This window comes from Chiloscyllium plagiosum, unplaced genomic scaffold, assembly GCF_037043375.1.
Source record: "Chiloscyllium plagiosum isolate Xiang-an unplaced genomic scaffold, Cpla_swu_hap1 HiC_scaffold_28, whole genome shotgun sequence".
NCBI lineage: Eukaryota > Metazoa > Chordata > Chondrichthyes > Orectolobiformes > Hemiscylliidae > Chiloscyllium > Chiloscyllium plagiosum.
In genome coordinates, this window is record NW_028270166.1 from 945,939 (window position 1) to 969,157 (window position 23,219).

Below are 23,219 nucleotides of genomic sequence, written 5' to 3' on the forward strand. Positions count from 1 at the left end.
TCGAAGAATTAGAGAGGATCTAACAAATCTGTAAAATTCTAACAGGACAAGAAAGGGGAAATGCTTCATCCAGAGAGCGGTGAGCCTGTGGAATTTCCTGTGACAAAAAACAGCGAAGGTCAAAACATTAAGCATTTAAAAGTTGTCACATTTGGAATATTGTGTACAGTTCTGATTTCCTCAAGACGAAAAGGATATGGAGACGTTAGAAAGGGTACAAAAACATTCTACCAGATGGTGTCTGGTTTGAAGCGTAAGGGTATAAAAGAGATTGGACAAACTTGGTTTGTTTTCAGTTGAACATCGCGGGACCAGGGGCGACCTAATCGCAGTTATCAAAATTGAGGCATGGATAGATGGAACATAGAACAATACAGTGCAGTAGAGGTCTTCGATGTTGCACCGATCTGAAGCCCATCTAACCTACACTATTCCATTATCATCCATATATTTATCCAATAACCATTTAAATACCCTTAAAGTTGGCGAGTCGACTACTATTGCATTCCACACCCTTGCTACTACCTCTATCTGTCCTAAATCTATCACCCCTCAATTTAAACCTATGTCCCCTCACACTAGTCATCACCATCCGAGGAAAAAGGCTGTCACTATCCACCCTATATAATCCTCTCATCATCTTATATGTCTGTATTAAGTCACCTCTTCACCCCCACCTCTCTAAGAGAAACAGCTTCAAGTCCCTCAGCCTTTCCTCATAAGACCTTCCCTCCATTACCAGGCAACATCCTGGTAAACCTCTACTGCACCTGTTCAAAAGCTTCCACATTCTTCCTGTCATGTGGAATGAATGCACTACTCCAATTGCGGCCACACCAGAGTTTAGTACAGCTGCAGCATGACCTTATGGCTTTGAAACTCAATCCCTCTACCAATAAAAGCTAACACACTGTACGCCACCTTAACAACCCAATCAACCTGGGTGGCAACTTTCAGGGATCTATGTACATGGACAACGAGATCTCTCTGCTCATCTACACTACCAAGAATCTTATCATTAGCCCAGTACTCTTTATTCCTGTTGCTCCTTCCAAAGTGCATCACCTCACACTTTTCCGCATTAAACTCCATTTGCCACCTCTCAGCTCAGCTCTGCAGCTTATCTATGTCTCTCTATAACCTACAACATCCTTCAGCACTATTCACAACTCCATCGATCTTCGTGCCATCCGCAAATTTACGAACCCAGCCTTCTGTGTCCTCATCTAAGTCATTTATAAAAATGACTAAACAGCCAGTGGCCCCAAAACAGACCCTTGTGGTACACCACTAGTAACTGAGCTCCAGGCTGAACATTTCCCATCACCCACCACCCTCTTTCTTCTTTCAGCTAAGCAATTTCTGATCCAAACTGCTAAATCACCCTCAATTCCATGCCTCTGTATTTTGTGCAATAGCCTCCCTTGGGCAACCTTATCAAATGCTTTACTGAAATCCACATCCACCACTTCAACCGCTTTACCCTCATCCACCTGTACGGTCACCTTCTCAAAAAACTCAATAAGGTTTGTGAGGACCTACCCTTCACAAAACCCCGAGTTGACTATCCCTAAGCAAATTATTCCTTTCTCAATGATTATAAATCCTATCTCTTAGAGTCATGGAGATGTACAGCACGGAAACAGACCCTTAAGTCCAACCTGTCCATGCCTACCAGATATCCCAAACCAATCCAGTCCCACCTGCCAGCACCTGGCCCATATCCCTCCAAACCCTCCTTATTCATATACCCATCCAAATGCCTCTTAAATGTTGCAATTGTACCTGCACCATTTCCCCCGGCAGCTCATTCCATACATGTACCACCCTCTATGTGAAAAAGTTGCCCCTTAAATCTCTTTTATATCTTTCCCTTCTCACACCCTAAACCTATGCCCTCTAGTTCTGGACTCCCCGACCCCAAGGAAAAGACTTTGTCTATTTACCCTATCCATGCTCCTCATAATTTTGTAAACCTCTATAAAGTCACCTCTCAGCCTCCGACGCTCCAGGGAAAACAGCCCCAGCCTGTTTAGCCTCTCCCTATAGCTCAGATCCTCCAACCCTGGCAATATCATTGTAAATCTTTTCTGAACCCTTTCAAGCTTCACATCATCTTTCCGATAGGAAGGAGACCAGAATTGCAAGTAATATTCCAATAGTTGCCTAACCAATGTCCTGTACAGCCGCAACATGACCTCCTAACTCCTGTACTCAGTACTTTGACCAATAAAAGAAAATATACCAAATGCCTCCTTCACTATCCTATCTACCTGGAACTCCACTTTCAAGTAGCTATGAACCTGCACTCCAAGGTCTCTTTGTTCAGCAACACTCCCTAGGGTCTTACCATTATAATCCTTTACAACACTTTACCCACAACCAAAGTAAGGCTCACAGGTCTATAATTACCAGGATTGTCTCTACTCCCCTTCTTGAACAGGGGAACCACATTTGCTATCCTCCAGTCTTCTGGCACTATTCCTGTAAACAATAATGACATAAAGATCAAAGCCAAAGCTGTGCAACTCCTCCATATTTTCCCAGAGAATTTTAGGATAAATCCCTTCCAGCCCAGGGGATTTATCTATTTTCACACTTTCCAGAATTGCTAACACCACCTCCTTATGAACCTCAATCTCGTCTAGTCTAATAGTCTCTATCTCTGTATTCTCCTTGACAACATTGTCTTTTTCCTGTGTGAATTCTCACGGAAAATATTCATTTAACGCCTCTCCTATCTCCTCACACAACTTCCCACTACTGTCCTTGATAGGCCCTAATCTTACTCTCGTCATTCTAGGGTTTTAGAACATAGAACAATACAGCGCAGAACAAGGCCTTTGGCCTTCAATGTTGTGCCGACCTGTGAACTATTCTCAGTCCGTCCTCCTACACTATCCCATCATCATCCATGTGCTTATCCAAGGATTGTTCAAACCCCCCCCGGGGTGGCTGAGTTGACTACATTAGCAGGTAGGGCATTCCACACCCTTATCACTCTCTGAGTAAAGAACCTGCCTCTGACATCTGTCTTAAATCTATCACCCCTCAATTTGTAGTTATGCCCCCTCGTACAATCTGATGTCATCATCCTAGGAAAAAGACTTTCAGTATCTAATCCTCTGATCATCTTGTATGTCTCTATCAAATCCCCTCTTAGCCGCGGCCTTTCCAATGAGAACAGATTCACGTCTTTCCTCATAAGACCTTCCCTCCAGACCAGGCAACATCCTGCTAAACCTCCTCTGCACCTTTTCCAATGCGTCCACATCCTTCCCAAAATATGGCAACCAGAACTATACACAATACTACAAGTGTGGCTGCACTAGCATTTTGTATAGTTGCAGCATGATATTACGGTTCCGGAATTCAATCCCTCTACCAATGAAAACTAACACACCGTATGCCTTCTTAACAGCACTATCCACCTGGGTGGCAACTTTCAGGGATCTATGCACATGGACTCCCAAGATCCCTCTGCACATCCACACTACCAAGAATCTTTCCATTAATCAAGTATTCTGCCTTCCTGTTATTCTTCCCAAAGTGCATCACCTCACATTTAGTTGCATTCAACTCCATTTGCCACCTCTCAGCCCAATTCTGCAGTTTATCCAACTCCTCCCGCAACCTGTACCATTCTTCCAAACTGTCCACAACATCACTGACTTTATTGTCATCTGCAAATTTACTAATCCATCCACCTATATCCTGCGTCTAAGTCATTTATAAAAATGACAAACAGCAGCAGTGGTCCCAAGACAGATCCTTGTGGCACACCACTAGTAACTGGACTCCAGGCTGAATATTTTGCATCAACCACCACTCGCTGCCGCCTTTCAGAAAGCCAGTTTCTAATCCAAACTGCTAAATCACCCTCAATCCCATGCCTCTGAATTTTCTCCAATTGCCTACCATGTGGAACCTTATCAAAGGCTTTACTGAAGTCCATATATACCACATCAACTGCCCCACCCTCATCTACATGCTTGGTCACCTTCTCAAAAACTCAGTGAGGTTTGTGAGACACGACTTGCGCTTGACAAAACCATGTTGACTATCTGAAATCAAATTGTTGCTTGCTAGATGATTATAAGTCCTATCTCTTATAATCCTTTCCAAAATCTTTCCTACAACAGAAGCAAGGCTCACTGGTCTATAATTACTTGCGTCAAGGGCACAACATTTGCAATCGTCCAGTCCTCCAGTACTAAACCTGTAGACAATGATGACTCAAATATCAAGCCAAAGGTTCTGCCATCTCCTCCGTAGCTTCCCAGAGAATCTTCAGATAAATCCCATCCGGCCCAGAGGACTTGTCTACTTTTACTCCTTCTAGAATTGTTAACATCTCTTTGTAAATAACCTCGATCCTTTCTAGTCTAATATCACGTATCTCATTCTTCCCCTCTACAATATTCTCCTTTTCCTGAGTGAAATCTGATGAGAAATGTTCCTTTAGCACCTCTCCGATCTCCACAGGATCCATACTCAAATTCCCACTTCTGTCTTTGATTGGCCCTATTCCTACCCTAGTCATCCTTTTATTCCTCACATACCTATAGAAAGGTTCTCCTTTATTCTATTTGCTAAAGGTTGCTCGTGTCCTCTCTTTGCTCTTCTTAACTCTCTCTTTAAATCCTTCCTCGCTGATCTGTAACTCTCCATCACCTCATCTGAACCATCTTTTTTCATCAACACATAAACAACCTTCTGCTTAACAAAAGATGCAATTTCTATAGTAAACCACGGTTCCCTTATCTTATCACTTCCTACCTGCCTGACGGGACATACCTATCAAGGACACGCAATATCTGTTCCTTAAACCAGTTCCACATTTCGATTGTCTGCATCCCCTGCATTTTGCTACCCCATTCTATGCATCCTAATTTTTGCCTAATCGCATTATAATTGCCCCTGCCCCGTCAATAACTCTTGTCCTGTGGCATGTACCTATCCCTTTCCAGCGCTAAACTAAACGTAACTGAATTATGGTCACTCTCTCCAAAGTGCTCACCCACAACTAAATCATTACCAAGCACTAGATACAGTGTGGCCTCCCCACTTGTTGGCTCTTCAACATACTGTGTCGGAAACCCTCCTGTACACATTGGACAAAAACTGATCCATCCGACGTTCTAGAGTTATAGCATTTCCAACTTGATCGTACCTGCCAACGACTTCTAATATCTCCTTCTGGCTCTTCTTAGCTCTCTTTTTACATCCTTCCTGGCTAGCTTGTAACACTCAAGCATCCTAACTGAGCCTTCACGGCTCATATTTACATAAGCCGCCTCCTTTCTCTTGACAACAGATTTAACTTCTTCAGTAAACCAAGGTTCCCTCATTCAACCACTTCTTGCCTGCCTGACAGGTATATACTTATCAAGGATCTGCAGTAGCTGTTCCTTGAATAAGCTCCACATTTCAATTGTGCCCATCTCTGCAGTTTCCTTTCCCATCCTATGTATCCTAAATCTTGCCTAATTGCATCATAATTGCCTTTCCCCCAGCTGTAACTCTTGCCTTGTGATATATATCTATCCCTTTCCATCAGTAGTCTTTTTCCCAGGGTAGAAATATCAGTTACTTCGGGACAAGGATTTAACATTCACTGGTAAGTTTAAGGGAGACGCAAGAGGCATTTGTTTTTAAACACAGAGGGTGGTAAGCACCTAATATGTGCTGCCAGAGGAGACGGTGATGACGGATACAATAGCAACATTAAAAAGGCATCTTGAATGATGTATGAATATGCAGGGAATAGAGGGATACGGATTGTGAGGCTGCAAAAGGTTTTTAGTTTAGAAAGGCGTCATGTGTCAGCACAGGCTTGGGCTGAAGGGCTGTTTTGTTCTTTGTTTTCAGGAAGGAGATAGGTATAGTTTTTACTGAGTTGGATGATCAGCCATGATCAAATTGAATCTCAGCGCAGGCTCGAACGGCCTACTTTTCCTGTTTTCTCAGTTTTCAATGAAGCCACACCTTGCTCTTCATATACATTTGAAACTTGTTGTGTCCTCTCTCAGCGCTTTGTTCAGAATGAAGCCACTTCCTGCTTGCTCTGCTTTTAAAATCTTGCTGCCTCTTCTCTGTGTTGCCATTTGAAAGCAGGTGGGTAATAGCTATGCAAATGTGAGGACTGCAGATGCTGGAAATCAGAGTCTAGATTAGAGTAGTGCTGGAAAAGAGTCCTGATGAAGGGCTTTTGCCCGAAATGTCGATTTTCCTGCTCCTCGGATGCTGCCTGACCAGCTGTGCTTTTCCAGCACCACTCTAATCTGGGCAATAGCTAGTATTTAAAGAAACACTACTAGATCTACAGCAAATAAACATATGTCTAAGGAACAAACACACAAATGGAAAGGTAAAGCTATTGGAGGAAGGATTGTATTAGATCAAAGGAAGTGGCTTAGAAGAATACCTGAAAGTGTTAAGGGGAGCAATTTAGAGCCCAGCAAAGGAGGACAAAGGAACTAATCAGGGAAAAGAGAATGTGAGTACAAGGTACTGGGATAATAAAGACAGACAGTGTAAATTGTTTTGTCTGTGTGTAAGGGAAAAAGCTCGCAAGGATAAGTGTGAGCTGATCAAGAGTGGGTACAGGAGAATTTATCGTGGAGCACAGAGAAATGGGAGAGAAACTAAACAAATACGCAATCCGTATTTGTATCTCTCTTCATGGAAAAAGATACAGAAAAATCTACCAGAAATGTTAGTCAGCCGAAGAACTTGAAACTGAGGAACAAAAAAAATTAGCATTATTTATGAGCTATTACCTGAAAACGTAGGTTTTCTGCAGAATTGTGAATGCATGGAATGCGTTTCCATCAGTGGTGGTGGAAGCAGAGTCATTAAGGACATTTAAGGGACTGCTGGACATGCACATGGATAGCAGTGAATTTAGGAGTGCATGGTTAGATTATCCTATTTTAGATTAGGAATAATCCTCGGCACAGCATCGTGAGCCGAAGGGCCTGTTCTGTGCTGTACTTTTCTATGTTCTGTGTTCTAAAAATTTGCTAAATTGAGGTTTGGTCAGTTTGTACTCAATGACCTTCATTTTAGGGTATTTAAGGAAATAGCTATAGATATGGTCAATACATTCCTGGCTATCTTTTGTAATTCTACAGATTCTGGAAAGATTTCTGTAATCTGTTAATGTTTGAATGTGGGGAAGAAATTATAATCATTCCAAATTTGCTGATGACAACAAAATGGGTGTGAAAGTAAACTGTGAGGAGACTGCAAGTGAGCTTCAAAAGGATTTGGATGAACTAAGTGAATGGGGTAGAACATGGCAAGTGAAATGTATTGTGAATAAATTTGAAGCTACTTACTTTGGTAGAAACACCAGAATAACAAAATATTTCTTAAGTGTAATCTAGGTGTCCTTCTCTGGGAGTCACTAAAAGCCAGAATGCAGCGTAACAAGAAATTAAGGTGGCAAATGGCATGTTAATTTCAAAGGGATTCGCCAGTCTAACTTAAGGAATGTTATGATTGTATAATGAGCAGAGATTGACAAAAGAATGAAAGCTGATCACATTGAAATGTACTAACTGTTCCGGTCTTGACTGGCTGCTGAATCTAGAACCAGGGGGCATAGCCTCTTTATGACCAATAAGATGGAATTTCTCCATGTCAATTTTATTTGCCCACTTACAAGAACAAAGAACATTACAGCATAAGAACAGGCACTTCGGCCCTCCAAGCCTGTGCCAATCCAGATCCTCTTTCTAAATCTATTTAGTAAGGATCTGTATCCCTCTACTCCCTGCTCATTCATATCTAGATACATCTTAAATGACTCTATCGTCCCTGCCTCTTCCATCTTTGCTGGCAACGCATTCCAGGCACCCACCACCTCGGTGTAAAGAACTTTCCATACATAGCTCCTTTAAACTTTTCCCCTCTCACCTTGGATTTGTGACCCCTAGTAATTGAGTCCTCCACTCTAGGGGGGGGGGGAACAAAGTTTCTTGCTATCCAACCTGTCTATACCTCACATGATTTTATAGATCTCAAACATGTCTCCCTCAACCTCCATCTTTCTAATGAAAATAATCCTAATCTACGTAATCTTCATAGCTAGCACTCTCCATACTAGGCAACATCCTGGTGAACCTCCTCTTCCCCCCTCTCCAAGCACCCATATTGACTCTGCCTGATGGTGTTACGATTTTTTGAACCACCCTGATAATACCCCTTTGGTAGATGTGAGATTAATTTGGGGTATAATTTCCTGCTTTTTGTCTCCTTTCTTGAATAGTGGTGTTATATTTGCATTTTCAAATGCACTGAGATTTATGGTAGATTATAACCAAGGCATTTGCTATCTCTGCTGTCATTACTTTTAATGCCCGAGAAAACAGACTATCAAGTCCAGGGACTGGTTGACTTTAAATTCCATTAAATTTTCTTTCATAATTATTTTAAGTTTCTCCCTCCCTTTTGCAATTTGATTCTCTACTACTCTTAGAGTGCTTTTTATATCTTCTCCCGTGAAGACGGATACTCCATACTTTTTCAAAGTCTTTGCCATTACTTATTATTGCTAATTCTCCTATCTGAATTTCCATAAGACATAGGAGCAGAAGTAAGGCCATTCGGCCCATCAAGTCCACTTTGCCAATCAATCATGGCTGATGGACATTTCAACTCCACTTACCCGCATTCTCCCCGTAGCCCTTAATTCCTTGTGACATCAAGAATTTATCAATCTCTGCCTTGAAGACATTTAGCGTCCCAGCCTCCACTGCACTCTGCGGCAATGAATTCCACAGGCCCACCACTCTCTGGCTGAAGAAATGTCTCCGCATTTCTGTTCTGAATTTACCCCCTCTAATTCTAAGGCTGTGTCCACGGGTCCTAGTCTCCTCGCCTAACGGAAACAATTTCCTAGCGTCCACTCTCTCCAAGCCATGTATTATCTTGTAAGTTTCTATTAGATCTCCCCTTAATCTTCTAAACGCCAATGAATACAATCCCAGGATCCTCAGCCGTTCCTCATATGTTAGACCTACCATTCTCCGCTGGACACGCTCCAGTGCCAGTATGTCCTTCCTGAGATGTGGGGACCAAAACTGGACAGAGTATTCCAAATGGGGCCTAACCAGAGCTTTATAAAGTCTCAGTAGCACAACGGTGCTTTTATATTCCAACCCTCTTGAGATAAATGACAACATTGCAATCGCTTTCTTAATCACGGACTCAACCTGCATGTTTACCTTTAGAGAACCCTCAACTAGCACGCCCAGATCCCTTTGTACTTTGGCTTTACGAATTTTCTCACCATTTAGAAAGTAGTCCATGCTTGTATTCTTTTTTCCAAAGTGCAAGACCTCGCATTTCCATCAGCCATTTTCTGGACCACTCTCCCAAACTGTCTAGGTCCTTCTGCAGCCTCCCCACTTCCTCAGTACTACCTGCCTGTCCACCTAACTTTGTATCATCGGCAAACTTTGCTAGAATGCCCCCAGTCCCTTCATCCAGATCATTAATGTATAATGTGAACAGCTGCGGCCCCAACACTGAACCCTGCGGGACAGCGCTTGTCACCGGCTGCCATTCCGAAAAAGAACCTTTTATCCCAACTCTCTGCCTCTTGTCAGACAGCCAATCCACAAACCATACCAGTAGCTCACCTCGAACACCATTGGCCCTTACCTTGCGCAGCAGCCTCCCGTGTGGCACCTTATCAAAGGCCTTTTGGAAGTCTAGGTAGACCACATCCACTGGGTTTCCCTGGTCTAACCTACTTGTCACCTCTTCAAAGAATTCCAACAGGTTTGTCAGGCACGACCTCCCCTTACTAAATCCATGTTGACTTGATCTAATCCGACCCTGCTCTTCCAAGAATTTAGAAACCTCATCCTTAATGATGGGACCAGTGCTCACTTTAGCTACTCTTTATGTACTTAGAACATAGAACATAGAAGAATACAGCACAGTACAGGCCCCTTGGCCCTCGATGTTGCGCCGATCCAAGCCCACCTAACCTATACTAACCCACTATCCTCCATATACCTATCCAATGCCCGCTTAAATGCCCATAAAGAGGGAGAGTCCACCACTGCTACTGGCAGGGCATTCCATGAACTTACGACTCGCTGAGTGAAGAACCTACCCCTAACTTCAGTCCTATATCTACCCCCCCTTAATTTAAAGCTATGCCCCCTTGTAATACCCGACTCCATACGCGGGAAAAGGTTCACACTATCAACCCTATCTAACCCCCTAATCATCTTGTACACCTCAATCAAGTCACCCCTAAACCTTCTTTTCTCTAATGAAAACGGCCCCAAGTGTCTCAGTCTTTCCTCATACGATCTTCCTTCCATACCAGGCAACATCCTGGTAAACCTCCTCTGCACCCGTTCCAGTGCCTCCACATCCTTCCTATAGTATGGCGACCAAAACTGCACACAATATTCCAGATGCGGCCGCACCAAAGTCTTATACAACTGCATCATGACCTCAGGACTCCGGAACTCAATTCCTCTACCAATAAAAGCCAGTACGCCATATGCCTTCCTCACCGCACTATTTACCTGGGTGGCAACTTTCAGAGATCTGTGTACATGGACACCAAGATCCCTCTGCTCATCCACACTACCAAGTATCCGACCATTAGCCCAGTACCCCATCTTTTTGTTATTCTTCCCAAAGTGAATCACCTCACACTTAGCTACATTGAATTCCATTTGCCACCTTTCTGCCCAGCTCTGCAGCTTCTCTATATCCTGCTGTAACCTGCCACATCCTTCCTCACTGTCAACAACTCCTCCGACTTTCGTATCATCCGCAAACTTGCTCACCCAACCTTCTAACCCCTCTTCCAGGTCATTTATAAAAATGACAAACAGCAATGGTCCCAAAACAGATCCTTGCGGAACACCGCTAGTGACGGCACTCCATGAAGAAACTTTGCCATCAACTACTACCCTCTGTCTTCTTCCATCCAGCCAATTCCTAATCCAAACCTCCAACTCACCCTCAATGCCATATCTCCGTATTTTCTGCAGTAGCCTACCATGGGGAACCTTATCAAACGCCTTACTAAAATCCATATATACCACATCTACCGCTTTCCCCTCATCAACCTCCTTCGTCACCTTTTCAAAGAATTCAATAAGGTTTGTGAGGCACGACCTGCCCTTCACAAAAGGCTTTTATTATCACTTTATATATCGTGCTAATTTTTGCCTCGTGATCCAGAATTGAGTGAAATCCCAAAATTGCTGCTCCTCCCTCAGATCAGCTGAGTAGTGCAAGAATAGAACCTGGTTCTTCCTTTGATTCTCTGTATGATCTTGGCTGCTGCTGGCTTATTGTGTTCTTCCAGCCTCCTGCTTATCTACACCTGTAGGTATTGAGGCAACAAAAGCCATAGAGGTTAATCACACTTTAAAGATTTAAATGCTGTTTTGCTTAGGCAATGTGGATGAGTCCAGAAAGAATTTTAAAAAATCAATTCCATAATATAGTTTAATTATGTCAGACCTCATATCCTCATAGGAAAGCAATAGGCAACACATGGAATAAAATAAATGGATTGAACTACAAAAATAGTTTTTTGGAATTATTTGTTAAAGAGGAAATCCAATACTCTGTCCAACTCTCTATACTGAGAATAACCCATAGACTAGGCATTATTTAGCAATCAAGTGTTGACATAATCTTTGAGAGGTATTAGAGGGAAAAACAATGGGAATACACCAAACACGGTCTAAATACTGGAGGAATAGCAGTTAATGGGTTTCATGCTTTGCTCATCTCATTTTTAAGGTGCTTCTCATTTTATTTGTTTTCTTCACAGTCTGTATCCTCACGGCCTAAATCATGTGAAGTCCCAGGGATCAAGTGAGTAGACTTTCTGGGCTTCAGCTGTGCATGAGAGTTAGTGTTTAGATGGTGGTGGGAAGGTGTGGGGCAGGGTCTTTAACATTTGTAATCTGATGATTTCAAAACGGCTAATCTCCTACATAAGTAACTGTTTAAGATTAAGATAAGACATGTGATGTTCTCAGGTGGTTTTAGCTCCAGAATGGAAGTTGAAAGCCTGATTTTGTTTTTCTTTTATTTTAACAGTATTTTCCCATCTGCAGACCAGGAAAGTACCACAACACTGATGCCTGTTGCTCATAACACTGGAGGATCCCTGCCAGATCTCACAACCATTCATTTCCCACCACCTCTTCCTACTCCACTAGATCCAGAGGAGTCTACGTTTCCACCCTTGAGCAGTGCAAACAGCACTGGAAATCTGGCAGCAAATATGAACCATCTAGGCCTCAATAGCAGCAGCCAGGGTATGTGAGGGGACATTTGCACCAATAGCCAGTGTACATGGAAAGGCATAGGATGTAGAGACTGGATATTAGAGAACATCAATATGTAGAACCAAGGCTCAACAGGGTGGTAATCGTGGAAGAATAATACCTGCAAATCATTTTCTGGCAGAACAACTGGAGAAACTTTGGGACAGATACAACTGTAGGAAAGGTAGTTCAAATGACCTTTTCAGTTTTAGGTAATAATTATTTAGTTTAGTTTACATTACAGTGTGGAAACAGGCCCTTCGGCCCAACAAGTCCACACCAACCCGCCGAAGCGCAACCCACCCATACCCCTACATTTACCCCTTACCTAACACTACGGGCAATTTAGCATGGCCAATTCACCTGACCTGCACATCTTTGGACTGTGGGAGGAAACCGGAGCACCCGGAGGAAACCCACGCAGACACGGGGAGAACGTGCAAACTCCACACAGTAAAGTTTATTTGTAAACTTTACAAATGCAAAGATGTCTGGGACCTCATTTATGTCCCCTGAGAAACTGTTGAGTTAGGGCCAGTGATTTTCACCCTGTAGAAGAGGGCCAATTGGTCAACTTACTTCAATCCGAGTAGCATCTGGGGACAAGAACAGATCCCCACAAATGAGACTGATCACTTAATCAATTTTCCAATCTTGCTGACATCTTGCATTGTTTGCAGGTCTGACATCATCACAGGGGTCACTGACAGGGTCTCTCCAGAACCGACAATCAACAGTGACACCTCTCTCTTTACCAGTCAGCACAGACTCGCGGAGACAACAGCAACAACTTCAGCTATCACCAGCTCTCTCCCCACTCTCTCCAATCACACAGGTATAGTCTGCAAGGAATAAATTATACAATTGAAGTGTAATGTGCTTTTAAAATATAATCTGATAACAGGAGAATTAGACGTCAATTTGAGCAGCATTTAAACTAACCAGAAACTTAATTGAACACTGTTAAAATAGAAGCTAAGTTGAAGCTTTCTATCTTGCATTCATCAGGACTGGTAAGCAAGAAATCAAACTGCTGATTTATACAGCATGATAATAGGGTACTGATTGGTTAGAGTATGGATGGCATGGAGATGCAGTTGGAACAGTTAAATGTCAATCTTAGTTGAAAATCCTGACCAGGCAGACAGGCTGTCATTGTTCAGGCTGTTGCCATCGGGAATGCAATCTCCGTAACTCTTTTCACAATGAAGGAGTACACTGTGCAATGAATTCCTTTTGCCTATGTGTTTAATATAAGAAACTGCTAGGGTATGTAAATACATATTACTGAGAGCCCAATTGATCTTCACATTTGTTTCCAGTATAATTCTTGGCACACTGGGGATTTCAGCATGAGCAGTCTAATATGGAATCACAGAGTCCCACAGCAAGGACAGAAGTTCTTCAGCCCAAACTGGTCCATGCCGGCCCAAACGTCCATCGACACTAAGTGCATTTCCCTGCACTTGGCCCATATCCTTCTAAACCTTTCCCAACCATGTATTTGTCCAAATGCCTTTTAAATCTTGTTAATGTACCCACCTCAACCACTTCCGTTGGCAGCTCATTCCACATGCACACCAGTCTCTGTTTAAAAACAAAAGTTGCCCCTCAGATTCTCTTCTATTTTTTCCCCCTCTAACCTTAAACTGATGCCCTCTAGTCCTTGATTCTCCAACCCTGGGAAAAAATACAGAGTGCATTCACCCTATCCATGCCTCTTATGCTCTTCTATAAGATCCCCCTCAGTCTCCTACACTCTAAAGAAAAAAAAGTCCTAGTTTGTCCAACCTCTCCCTATAACTCAGACCAATGAGTCCTGGCACCATCTTTGTAAATTTCTTCTGCATTCTTCCCAGTTTAATAACATCCTTCCTGTAGCAAGGTGACCAAAACCGAACACAATAATCAAAGTGCTGCCTCACCAACGTCCTGTACAACTGCAACACATATTCCTAACTTTTCTACTCAGTGCCCTGACTGATGCAGACCAGCATGCCAAAACTCTTCACTGCTCTGTCTATCTGTAATTCCACTTTCAGAGAACAGTGCACCTGCACGCCAAGGTCCCTGTGTTCCACTACGCTCGTTAAGGCCCCACCATTCACTATGAAACTCCTGCTTTGATTAGACTTCCCAAAATGCAAAACCTCTCATTTGTCTATATTAAACTCCACTTGCTATTTCTCAGCTCACTTCCCCAGCTGATCAAGATCCTGGTACAATTTCTGATGACCATTCTTACTGTTCACAATGCCTCCTATTTTAGTGTCCCCTCCAAACTTACTAATCATGCCTTGTACATTCTCATCCAAATTATTGATGTAGATAACAAACAGTAATGGGCCCAGCACCGACCCCTGAGGCACTCCACTAGTCACAGGCCTCCAGTCCAACAAACATCTTTCCACTATTACCCTCTGCTTCCTACCATCAAGCCAACAGTATAGTCATCTCCCCATGGAATCTAACCTTCTAGAGCAGCCTACCATATGGAACCTTATCAAAGGCCTTTTGAAATGAATTTAGACTATGTCTACTGACCTGTCTTTGACAACCTTCCTGGTCACTTCATCAAAGAACTCCAACAAATTTGTCAGGCATGATCTGATGTTGAATGTGATTTCATGAGATTTGCAAGCACAGACTAGTTGAGCACAATTGGCTTGCTGAGAACAGTCCGGGGACGTGAGTTGGTACAATCCACCAATCGTTGAAATGTATGACATTCCCTTTTCAGTTTGGTTTCTTGGATCAGTCCTGATGGGTGCATGATAAAAACTCAATCTTATTTTAGCAATGTTTAAGATCTGTACTAAGCAATTATTTAAAATTAATTAATTTAATCTCATGAGGAAAGTCATTTTTCAGGTCAGTGTAACACACTATTCATACTTGCTCCTAACACTGTTATAACACAGTAGAGAATTGGTACCCACACTCAAATGAGTGCTTGTCTGTGATTTAGTAGGTATGTTGTATTTTACCTCAGCAGAATATTGCGCAGAATAAATGATCATGTTCTGGCCTCACCAAACGTATTGTCCCTACGTCACCAACCTAATCCCTTTCCTTGACTACCATCTCAATCTGATTTGAAATTTAATGACTATTTGGCTTGAATTGAGTTTCCAGTTCTGTAAGTGCTCTACTACAAAGGTCACTTCCTTCTCCCTCTAACATCACCCATGTCTGCCTCTGCCCATCTGTTTGTGAAACCTTCAGCCTTTCCTTTATCACTTATAGATTCATGTACTATAGTATATTTGTGTCCAGGTTTCCACATTATGCATTGTATAAGTTTTTTTCCAAAACTCTGCTTCCTGCATCTTTATTGCACAAAACCTTGTTCACCCATCATCAGTACTGTCAGATTTGCATCAGGTTTAATCTAGTGATACATCAAATTAAAAATTCTGATCCTTATATTTAAATCCTTCCATTACCTTATCTTTCATATCTCTGGCCCCCTCTAGTCCTCCATCTTTCCTCCCTCTCTCAAGGATGTGGCAATGGCAGAATGATCTTAACAGGAATTTTATCTTTCATATAGATTCGATTGAGTAGCCTGCTCATGTCAAACAGGTATTGCATTGTATAAGTAAGTCTGGGTTGGATTTCTGTAATATAATCTTCAGCTGACAAAAGGAGCTCAGATTAATTTAATAAAGAGCTAACTTTAGGTAGCAGCATCAGGCAGGTGAACTTTTATCAAATCACTATTATAAAGAGGTTTTGTTCGCTCTGGTGTTCGAAAAATTTGTAAAGTAAATTTAAGCAATGTCATAAGGAGTCTGTAAAGGGACATAGATGGTTCAAGCTAAGAGAAAGGAGGATGCTTGCTTAAGGTTGAGGCAGCATGGATCAGACAGGGCTTTAGAGGGTTATAAGGTAGCCAGGAAGGAACTGAAGAATGCACTTTAGGAGCGCTAGAAGCTGGGGGGGAGGGGGCTTGGAAAAGCTTCAGAGCGGGTAAAGTTAAGGAAAACCCTCAGGCGTTCTACACTTATGTGAGGAGCAAGAGGATGGCCAGAGTGAGGGTACGGCCAATCAGGGATAGTGGAGGGAACCTGCGCCTGGAGTCGGAGTATCTTTAATGAATACTTTGCTTCAGTATTCACTACTGAGAGGGTCCTTGACGTTTCTGAGGACAGTGTGAAACAGACTGATATGCTCGAACAGGTTGATGTTAAGAAGGAGGATGTGTTGAAAATTTTGAAAAAACATAAGGATATATAAATCCCCTGGGCCAGACGGGATATGCCCAAGGTTACTACAGGAAGCAAGGGAAGAGATTGCTGCGCCTTTGGTGATAAGCTTTGCATCCTTCCTGATGAAGGGCTTTTGCCCAAATCATCAAATTTCCTGCTATTGGATGCTGCCTGACTTGCTATGCTTCTCCAGGACCACACTCTCAACCCTAATCTCCAGCATCTGCAGTGCTCAATTTCGCCTTTGCATCCTCACTGTCCACTGGAGTAGTGACAGATAATTGGAGGGTGACAAATGTTATTCGCTTGTTCAAGAAAGGGAATAGGGACAATCCTGGGAATTGCAGACCAGTCAGTCTGCAATTGGTCAGTGGTGGGCAAAGTATTTGGAGAAGATTCTGAAAGACTTGATTTATAATTACTTGGAAAATCATAGTTTGATTAGAGATAGTCAGCGTGGCTTCGTGAGGGGCAAGTCGTGCCTTACAAACCTTATTAAATTCTTTGAGGATATGACAAAACATGTAGATGAAGGCTGTAGTGAAGGCAATGGATGTGGTGTACTTGAATTTTAGCAAGGCGTTTGATAAGGTTCCTTATGGTAGGCTTATTCACAAAGTAAGGAGGCATGGGTCACAGGGAAATCTGGCTGTCTGGATGCAAATTGGCTGGCCCATAAAAGACAGAAGATAGTGGAACGTATTCAGCCTGGAGCTCGGTGACCAGTGGTATTCCGCAGGGATCTGTTCTGGGACCTATGCTCTTTGTGACTTTTATAAATGACTTGGATGAGGAAGTGGAAGGGTGGGGTAGTAAGTTTGCTGATGACACGAAGGATGGTGGAGTTGTGAATAGTGTGGAGGGTTGTTGTAGATTGTAACGGGACATTGACAAGATGCAGAACTGGGCTGAGAAGTGGCAGATGGTGTTCAATCTGGAAAAGTTTTAAGTGATTCACTTTGGAAGGTCAAATTTGAATGCAGAATACAGGGTTAAAGGCAGGCTTCATGGCAGTGTGGAGGAACAGAGGAATCTTGGAGTCCATGTCCACAGATCCCTTAAAGTTGCCACCCAGGTTGATAGGGTTGTTAAGAAGGGATATGGTGTATTGTCTTTTATTAGCAGGGGATTGAGTTTAAGAGCCGTGAGGTTATGCTGCAGCTCTGTAAAGCCCTGGTTTGACCATGCTTGGAATATTGTGTTCAGTTCTGGTTGCCTCATTATAGGAAAGATGTTGAAGCTTTAGAGAGGGTACAGAGGAGATTTACCAGGATGCTGTCTGTACTGGAGGGCATGTCTTATGAAGAAAGGTTGAGGGAGCTAGGGCTTTTCTCATTGGAGTGAAGAAGGGTGGGAGGTGACTTGATCGAGGTGTACAAGATGTTGAGAGACATAGATAAAGTAGATAGCCAGAGACTTTTTCCCAGGGTGGAAATGTCTATCACAAGGGAGCATAATTTTAATGTAATTGAAGGAAGGTTTAGGGAAGATGTCAGAACTAAGTTCTTTACTCAGTGGTGGATGCATGGAATGCACTGGCAGCAGTGATAGTAGGGACATTTAAGCAAATCTTGGATAAGCACATGGAGAATAGTGCAACTAAGGGTATGCAGCTTAGTCTGATCTTAGTGTAGGATAAAAGGCTGGCACAGCTTCGAGAGCTGAAGGGCCTGTACTGTGCTGTACTGTTCTGTGTTCTAAGTGAGTGGGTACAAATGTGACAGATGGACTATAATGTGCGAAAGCGTGAGTTTGTCAACTTTGCCTGGAAGATTAGAGAATTATATTTAAATGGAAAAAGATTGCAGAACTATGAGATACAAGGGATCTGAGTGTTCTAATGGATGACCAGCATAAAGTTTGTATGCAAATGACAAAATTGTTTATTGCAGTGGGAATGGAATATGTAAGTAAAGATGTTTTCTGCCATCATGCAGGGCATCGGTGAGGCCACATCGAGAGTATTGTGTGCAGTTTTTGTCTCCATTTTTGAGAAAGGATATAATAGCTTCAAAGCAGTTCAGAGAAGATTCGGTCAACTGATTCCTGGGATGGAGGGGTTAACTTATGATGAAAGGTTGAACAGCGTAGGCCTATAGCCTTTGGAATAAAAAGTAGAAAGTGCTGAAATGCAAGTCTGGCATATTAAATAGGTGACTTGAATTTTGTATTATTTTTAATAAGGATGGGTTGCGCCTAAATTGGAGAGGCACTGATATCTAGGCAGGGAGGTTTGCTCATTGTCACTGGAGAGAACTTAAAGCAGTGTGCCAGTGAGGTGGGGACCAGAGCAATAGGACAGCAAGTGAAATGACTGAGGAGTTAGAGACCAAGACCAGTAAGGCTAACAGGAAGAACAGGCAGAGAGTGGTTTCCAAACTTAACAGGACTGGCAGTCTGTTTTTGTTTTAACATGAGTATAATAGGTAAGGCAGATGAACTTAGAATTTGGATTAATACACAACAATGATATTGTAGCTATTACGGAGCCTTGATTGAGAGAGTGACAGAGTGGCAGTTTAACATTCTAGGACTTAGATGTTTCAAGAGCATGAGAGGGGAATGTAATGGAGGTGGGAAGTTGTGATACTGATTAGGGAGAATGTCACCCCTCTACTGAGGGAGGGCATCATGGAGGGCTCATTCATCATGGACAAATGGGTGGTGTTCAGAAATAGGAAGGGTGCAGTCAGTTTTGGCGGTGTAGTAAAGGTCTCTCATCAGCCAGCAGGAGATGAAGGAACAGAGATATGGAATAAGGTAGAAACACCAGGATTGTTGAGATGGGTAGTTTTAACTTCCCTTATGTTAATGGGGACTCCCTTAGGGCTTGGTGGTTGGGATTTGGAATCCGTTAAGCATATCCCAGGTGGGTTTCTTGAAGCAATATGTATGCAGTCCAACTGGGAAGGGGCCATAATAGACTTGATATTGGGGAATCGAACTTTCAGTGGGAGCATTTCAAGAACAGTGACTATGATACTGTAAGTTCTTTTGCCACTAAGAGTCATAGAGCTGTACAGAATGGAAACAGACCCTTTTGGTCCAACTCATCCATGCTGACCAGATATCCCAAATTAATCTAGTCCCATTTACCAGCATTTGGCCCATATCCCTCTAAACCCACCTTATTCATATATCCATCCTGCTGCCTTTTAAATGTTGTTGTAATGTACCAGTCTCCGCCACTTCCTCTGGCAGCTCATTTCACACATGCACCACCCTCAGTGAAAAAGTTTCCACTTTTCCACTTAGGTCCCTCTTATATCTTTTCCCCTTCACCTTAAAACCCCTCTTTCTCCACCCCCCCCCCCAGGGAAAATACATTGTCTATTTATCCTATCCATGCCCCTTATGATTTTATAAACCTTTATAAGGTCACCCCTCAGCTTGCGATGCTTCAGGGAAATTAGCCTCAGCTTATTCAGCGCCTCACTATAGCTCAAGCCCTCCAACCTCAGCAAGATCCTTGTAAATCTTTTCTGTACCCTCTCAAGTTTTACAACAGCCTTTTTATTAGCATGAAGACCAGAATTGGATGCCATATTTCACAAGCGGCCTAACCAATGTCTGTACAGCAGCAATATGACCTCCCTGCTCTTGTAGTCAATGCACTGACCAATAGACGCAAGCATACCAAACTCCACCTTCACTATCCTGACCACTTGTGACTCTGACTTCAAGGAACTCTGAATCTGCACTCCCTAGGACCTCACCATTAAGTGTACAAATCCAGTCCTGATTGGCCTCAGCAAAAGTCATCACCTCACAGTTATCTAAATTAAACTCCATTTGCCATTCCTGGGCCCATTGACCCATCTGATCAAGATCCCATGTACTCTGAGGTAATCGCCTTTGTTGCCCACTACACCTCCCAATTTTGGTGTCATCTGCAAACTTACTAACCGTATCTCTTATGTTCACATCCAAATCATTTACATAAATGACAAAAAGCAGTAGATTCAGCACCAAGCCTTGTGGCACACCACAGGTCACAGGCATCCAGTCTGAAAAGGAATCATCCTCCGTCTTTTACCGTTGAGCCAGTTCTATGTCCAAATGGCTAGTTCTCCCTATGTTCCATGTGATCTAACCTTGGTAGCCTTGTTGAATGAGGAACCTTATCGAATCCTTTACTGAAGTCCATATAGCTCACATTTACCACTGTGGCATCATCAGTCCTCTTCATTACTGCTTCAAAAAACACAATCAAGTCAGTGAAACATGATTTCCCACGCACAAAGCCATATTGGCTACCTTAATCAGTCCTTGCCTTTCCAAATGCATGTAAATCCTATCCCTCCGGATTCTCTCTAACAACTTACCAACCACCGATGTCAGGCTTACTGGTCTATAGTTCCTTGGCTTTTCCTTACCACCTTTTTTAAATACTGGTGCCATGTTTGCCAACCTCCAGCCTTTCGGCACATCACCTGTGACTATTGATAGTACAAAAATCTTAGCGGGGGGGTCCAGCAATCACTTTCCTAGCTTTCCACAAAGTTCTAGGGTACACCTGATCAGATCCCAGGGATTTATCCATCTTTATGCAATTTAATATGTCCAGCACCACAGTCTCTGTATTCTGGGCATTGTTTTCAAGGTGTTGCTAATAATTTCCCCACGTTATCTATCTTCCATATTCTCCTTCACAGTAAACACTGATGCAGAATACTTGTTTACTATCTTTCCTATCTCCTGAAGCCATGCTGTTCTTCAAGAGGCCGTATTCTCTCCCTATTTACTCTTTTGCCCTTGATGTACTTGTAGAATCTCTTTGGATTCTCTTTAACCCACTTTGTTAGAGCTATCTCATGTCCCCTTTTTGCCCTCCCGATTTCGTTCTTAAGTATACTCTTTTATACTTGTCTAGGGATTCATTCAATACCTGCTATCTATACCTGACATATGTTTCCTCCTTATTCTTGACCCAAAATGTCAATTATTTTAGTCATCCAGAAATACCTACACCTACCAGCACTGCTCTTCACCCTAACAGGAATACTGTCTCTGGACTCTTGTCGTCACATTTTTGAAGACTTCCCATTTTCTAGCCATCCCTTTACCTGCCACATCTCCACACATACACACACCTCCCACCCACCCACCCCCCCTCCCCCCCAGTAAGAGCATTTTGAGGCAACAGATATATAGTAATACTAATAATATCCACCTCGGTTGCTGTTGTTGTGAGCAGTTGTGGGTGGGTAAATGTCTCCAGGACAATGGCGCTTTATTCAAGGCAACAGAAGCCGCTACCGCCCACTTGCATGCGCGCGCCCTCCCTCCCGCACTCCGTCCACGAGCCTTCCAACCGCCTCATAGCAGGAAGCAGGCTATCAGCGTCATCACACACAGCACTCTGATCACCTTTTGATCCTCACATGATTTAAGCAGGCCTGGTGTATGAATTCTGCCTGGTGCCTGCTTTTTGTTTTGTTTTCTGACATTAATTATCCTGACCTGTGTGTAGCATGGACCTCTCTCTTCTCAACCTTCCTCTGTCCTCTATCTCCAACTTTGCAGCACAGTCGTTATTCAAACAATCAGTTATCCGAACAAATACATGTACTCCCCACCCGTCTCGTTCTGATAATCGAGGTTAATCTGTACATCCACATACTGAATCAGAAAATTTTCTTGTACACAATTAACATATTCCTCTCCATCCAAGCCCTGAATACTATGGCAGTCCCAGTCTTTGTTTGAAAAGTTAAAATCCCCTGCCATAATCACCCTATTATTCTGACAGATAACTGAGATCTCCTTACAGGTTTGTTTCTCAATTTCCCGCTGACTAGGTTGGGGTGGAGGGAGCTTCTATAGTACAGTCCCAATAAGGTGATCATCCCTTTGTTATTTCTCAGTTCTATCCAAATAACAGTCCTTGAACATATTCCCCAGAATGTTCTCTCTAAGTACAGTTGTAATGTTAACCCTAATTAAAAAAATGCCACTCCCTCCTCTTTTGCAACCTCCTTCCTGTAGCATCTATACTTTGAAACAGTAAACTGCCAATCCTGTCCATCTCTGTGCCAAATCTCTCTAATTGCTACAATATACTCCCGCCCTTATTAGTTTAAATCCACCCCACCCCCCAAACAGCACTTTCAAATCTCCCCTTCCAATTCAGGTGCAATCCATTCTTCTTATACAGGTCACTTCTACCGTAGAAAAGGTTCGAATGATCCAAAAATGCAAATCTTCCTTTCCTTCCACCAGCTCCTCAGCCATGCATTCATCTGCTCTATCCTGCTATTTCTACCCTCACTAGCTTGTGACACTGAGAGTAATGTAGATGATATTACCATCAAGGACCTGCTTATTAAATTCCTGCTAACTTCCTAAATTCTCTCCTCAGAATCTCGTCCTTTTCTCTTCTTATGTCATTAGGTCCAATGTGTACAACGACCTCCTGCTGGTCCCACTCCTCTTTGAAAATATCCTGCACCCTGTCTAAGGTATTCTTGGTCTTGGCACCAGGGGGACAACACCAATCTGATGTCTCATTTTCAGCTAGGTATCCTCTGACTACTAAGCCTTTTGTCAATAGTTTTGATTCATTTATCAAAACAAAATCCATTAAAATTCTTATCAGTGTTAGAAATGCAGGTTCTTTTAAAGATTCTCTAAATGAGTTGATCAGCAAATAAGGATCCTAGTAGTGCAGCGATAGTGTCAC

At 42.7% G+C, this 23,219-nt stretch overlaps 1 protein-coding gene across 4 annotated transcripts in view; it reads left to right on the forward strand.

The window, feature by feature from the left end:
* LOC122565518 (CREB-regulated transcription coactivator 1-like) overlaps window positions 1–23,219 on the forward strand; it is a 158,355-nt gene that overhangs the window by 58,002 nt on the left and 77,134 nt on the right. For all 4 annotated transcript variants that reach the window (XM_043721564.2, XM_043721565.2, XM_087975865.1 and 1 more), the window contains 3 exons: window positions 11,825–11,868; window positions 12,097–12,317; window positions 13,007–13,161. In XM_043721564.2, the coding sequence (XP_043577499.1) occupies window positions 11,825–11,868; window positions 12,097–12,317; window positions 13,007–13,161 (420 nt within the window). The remainder of the gene's footprint in view (window positions 1–11,824; window positions 11,869–12,096; window positions 12,318–13,006; window positions 13,162–23,219) is intronic.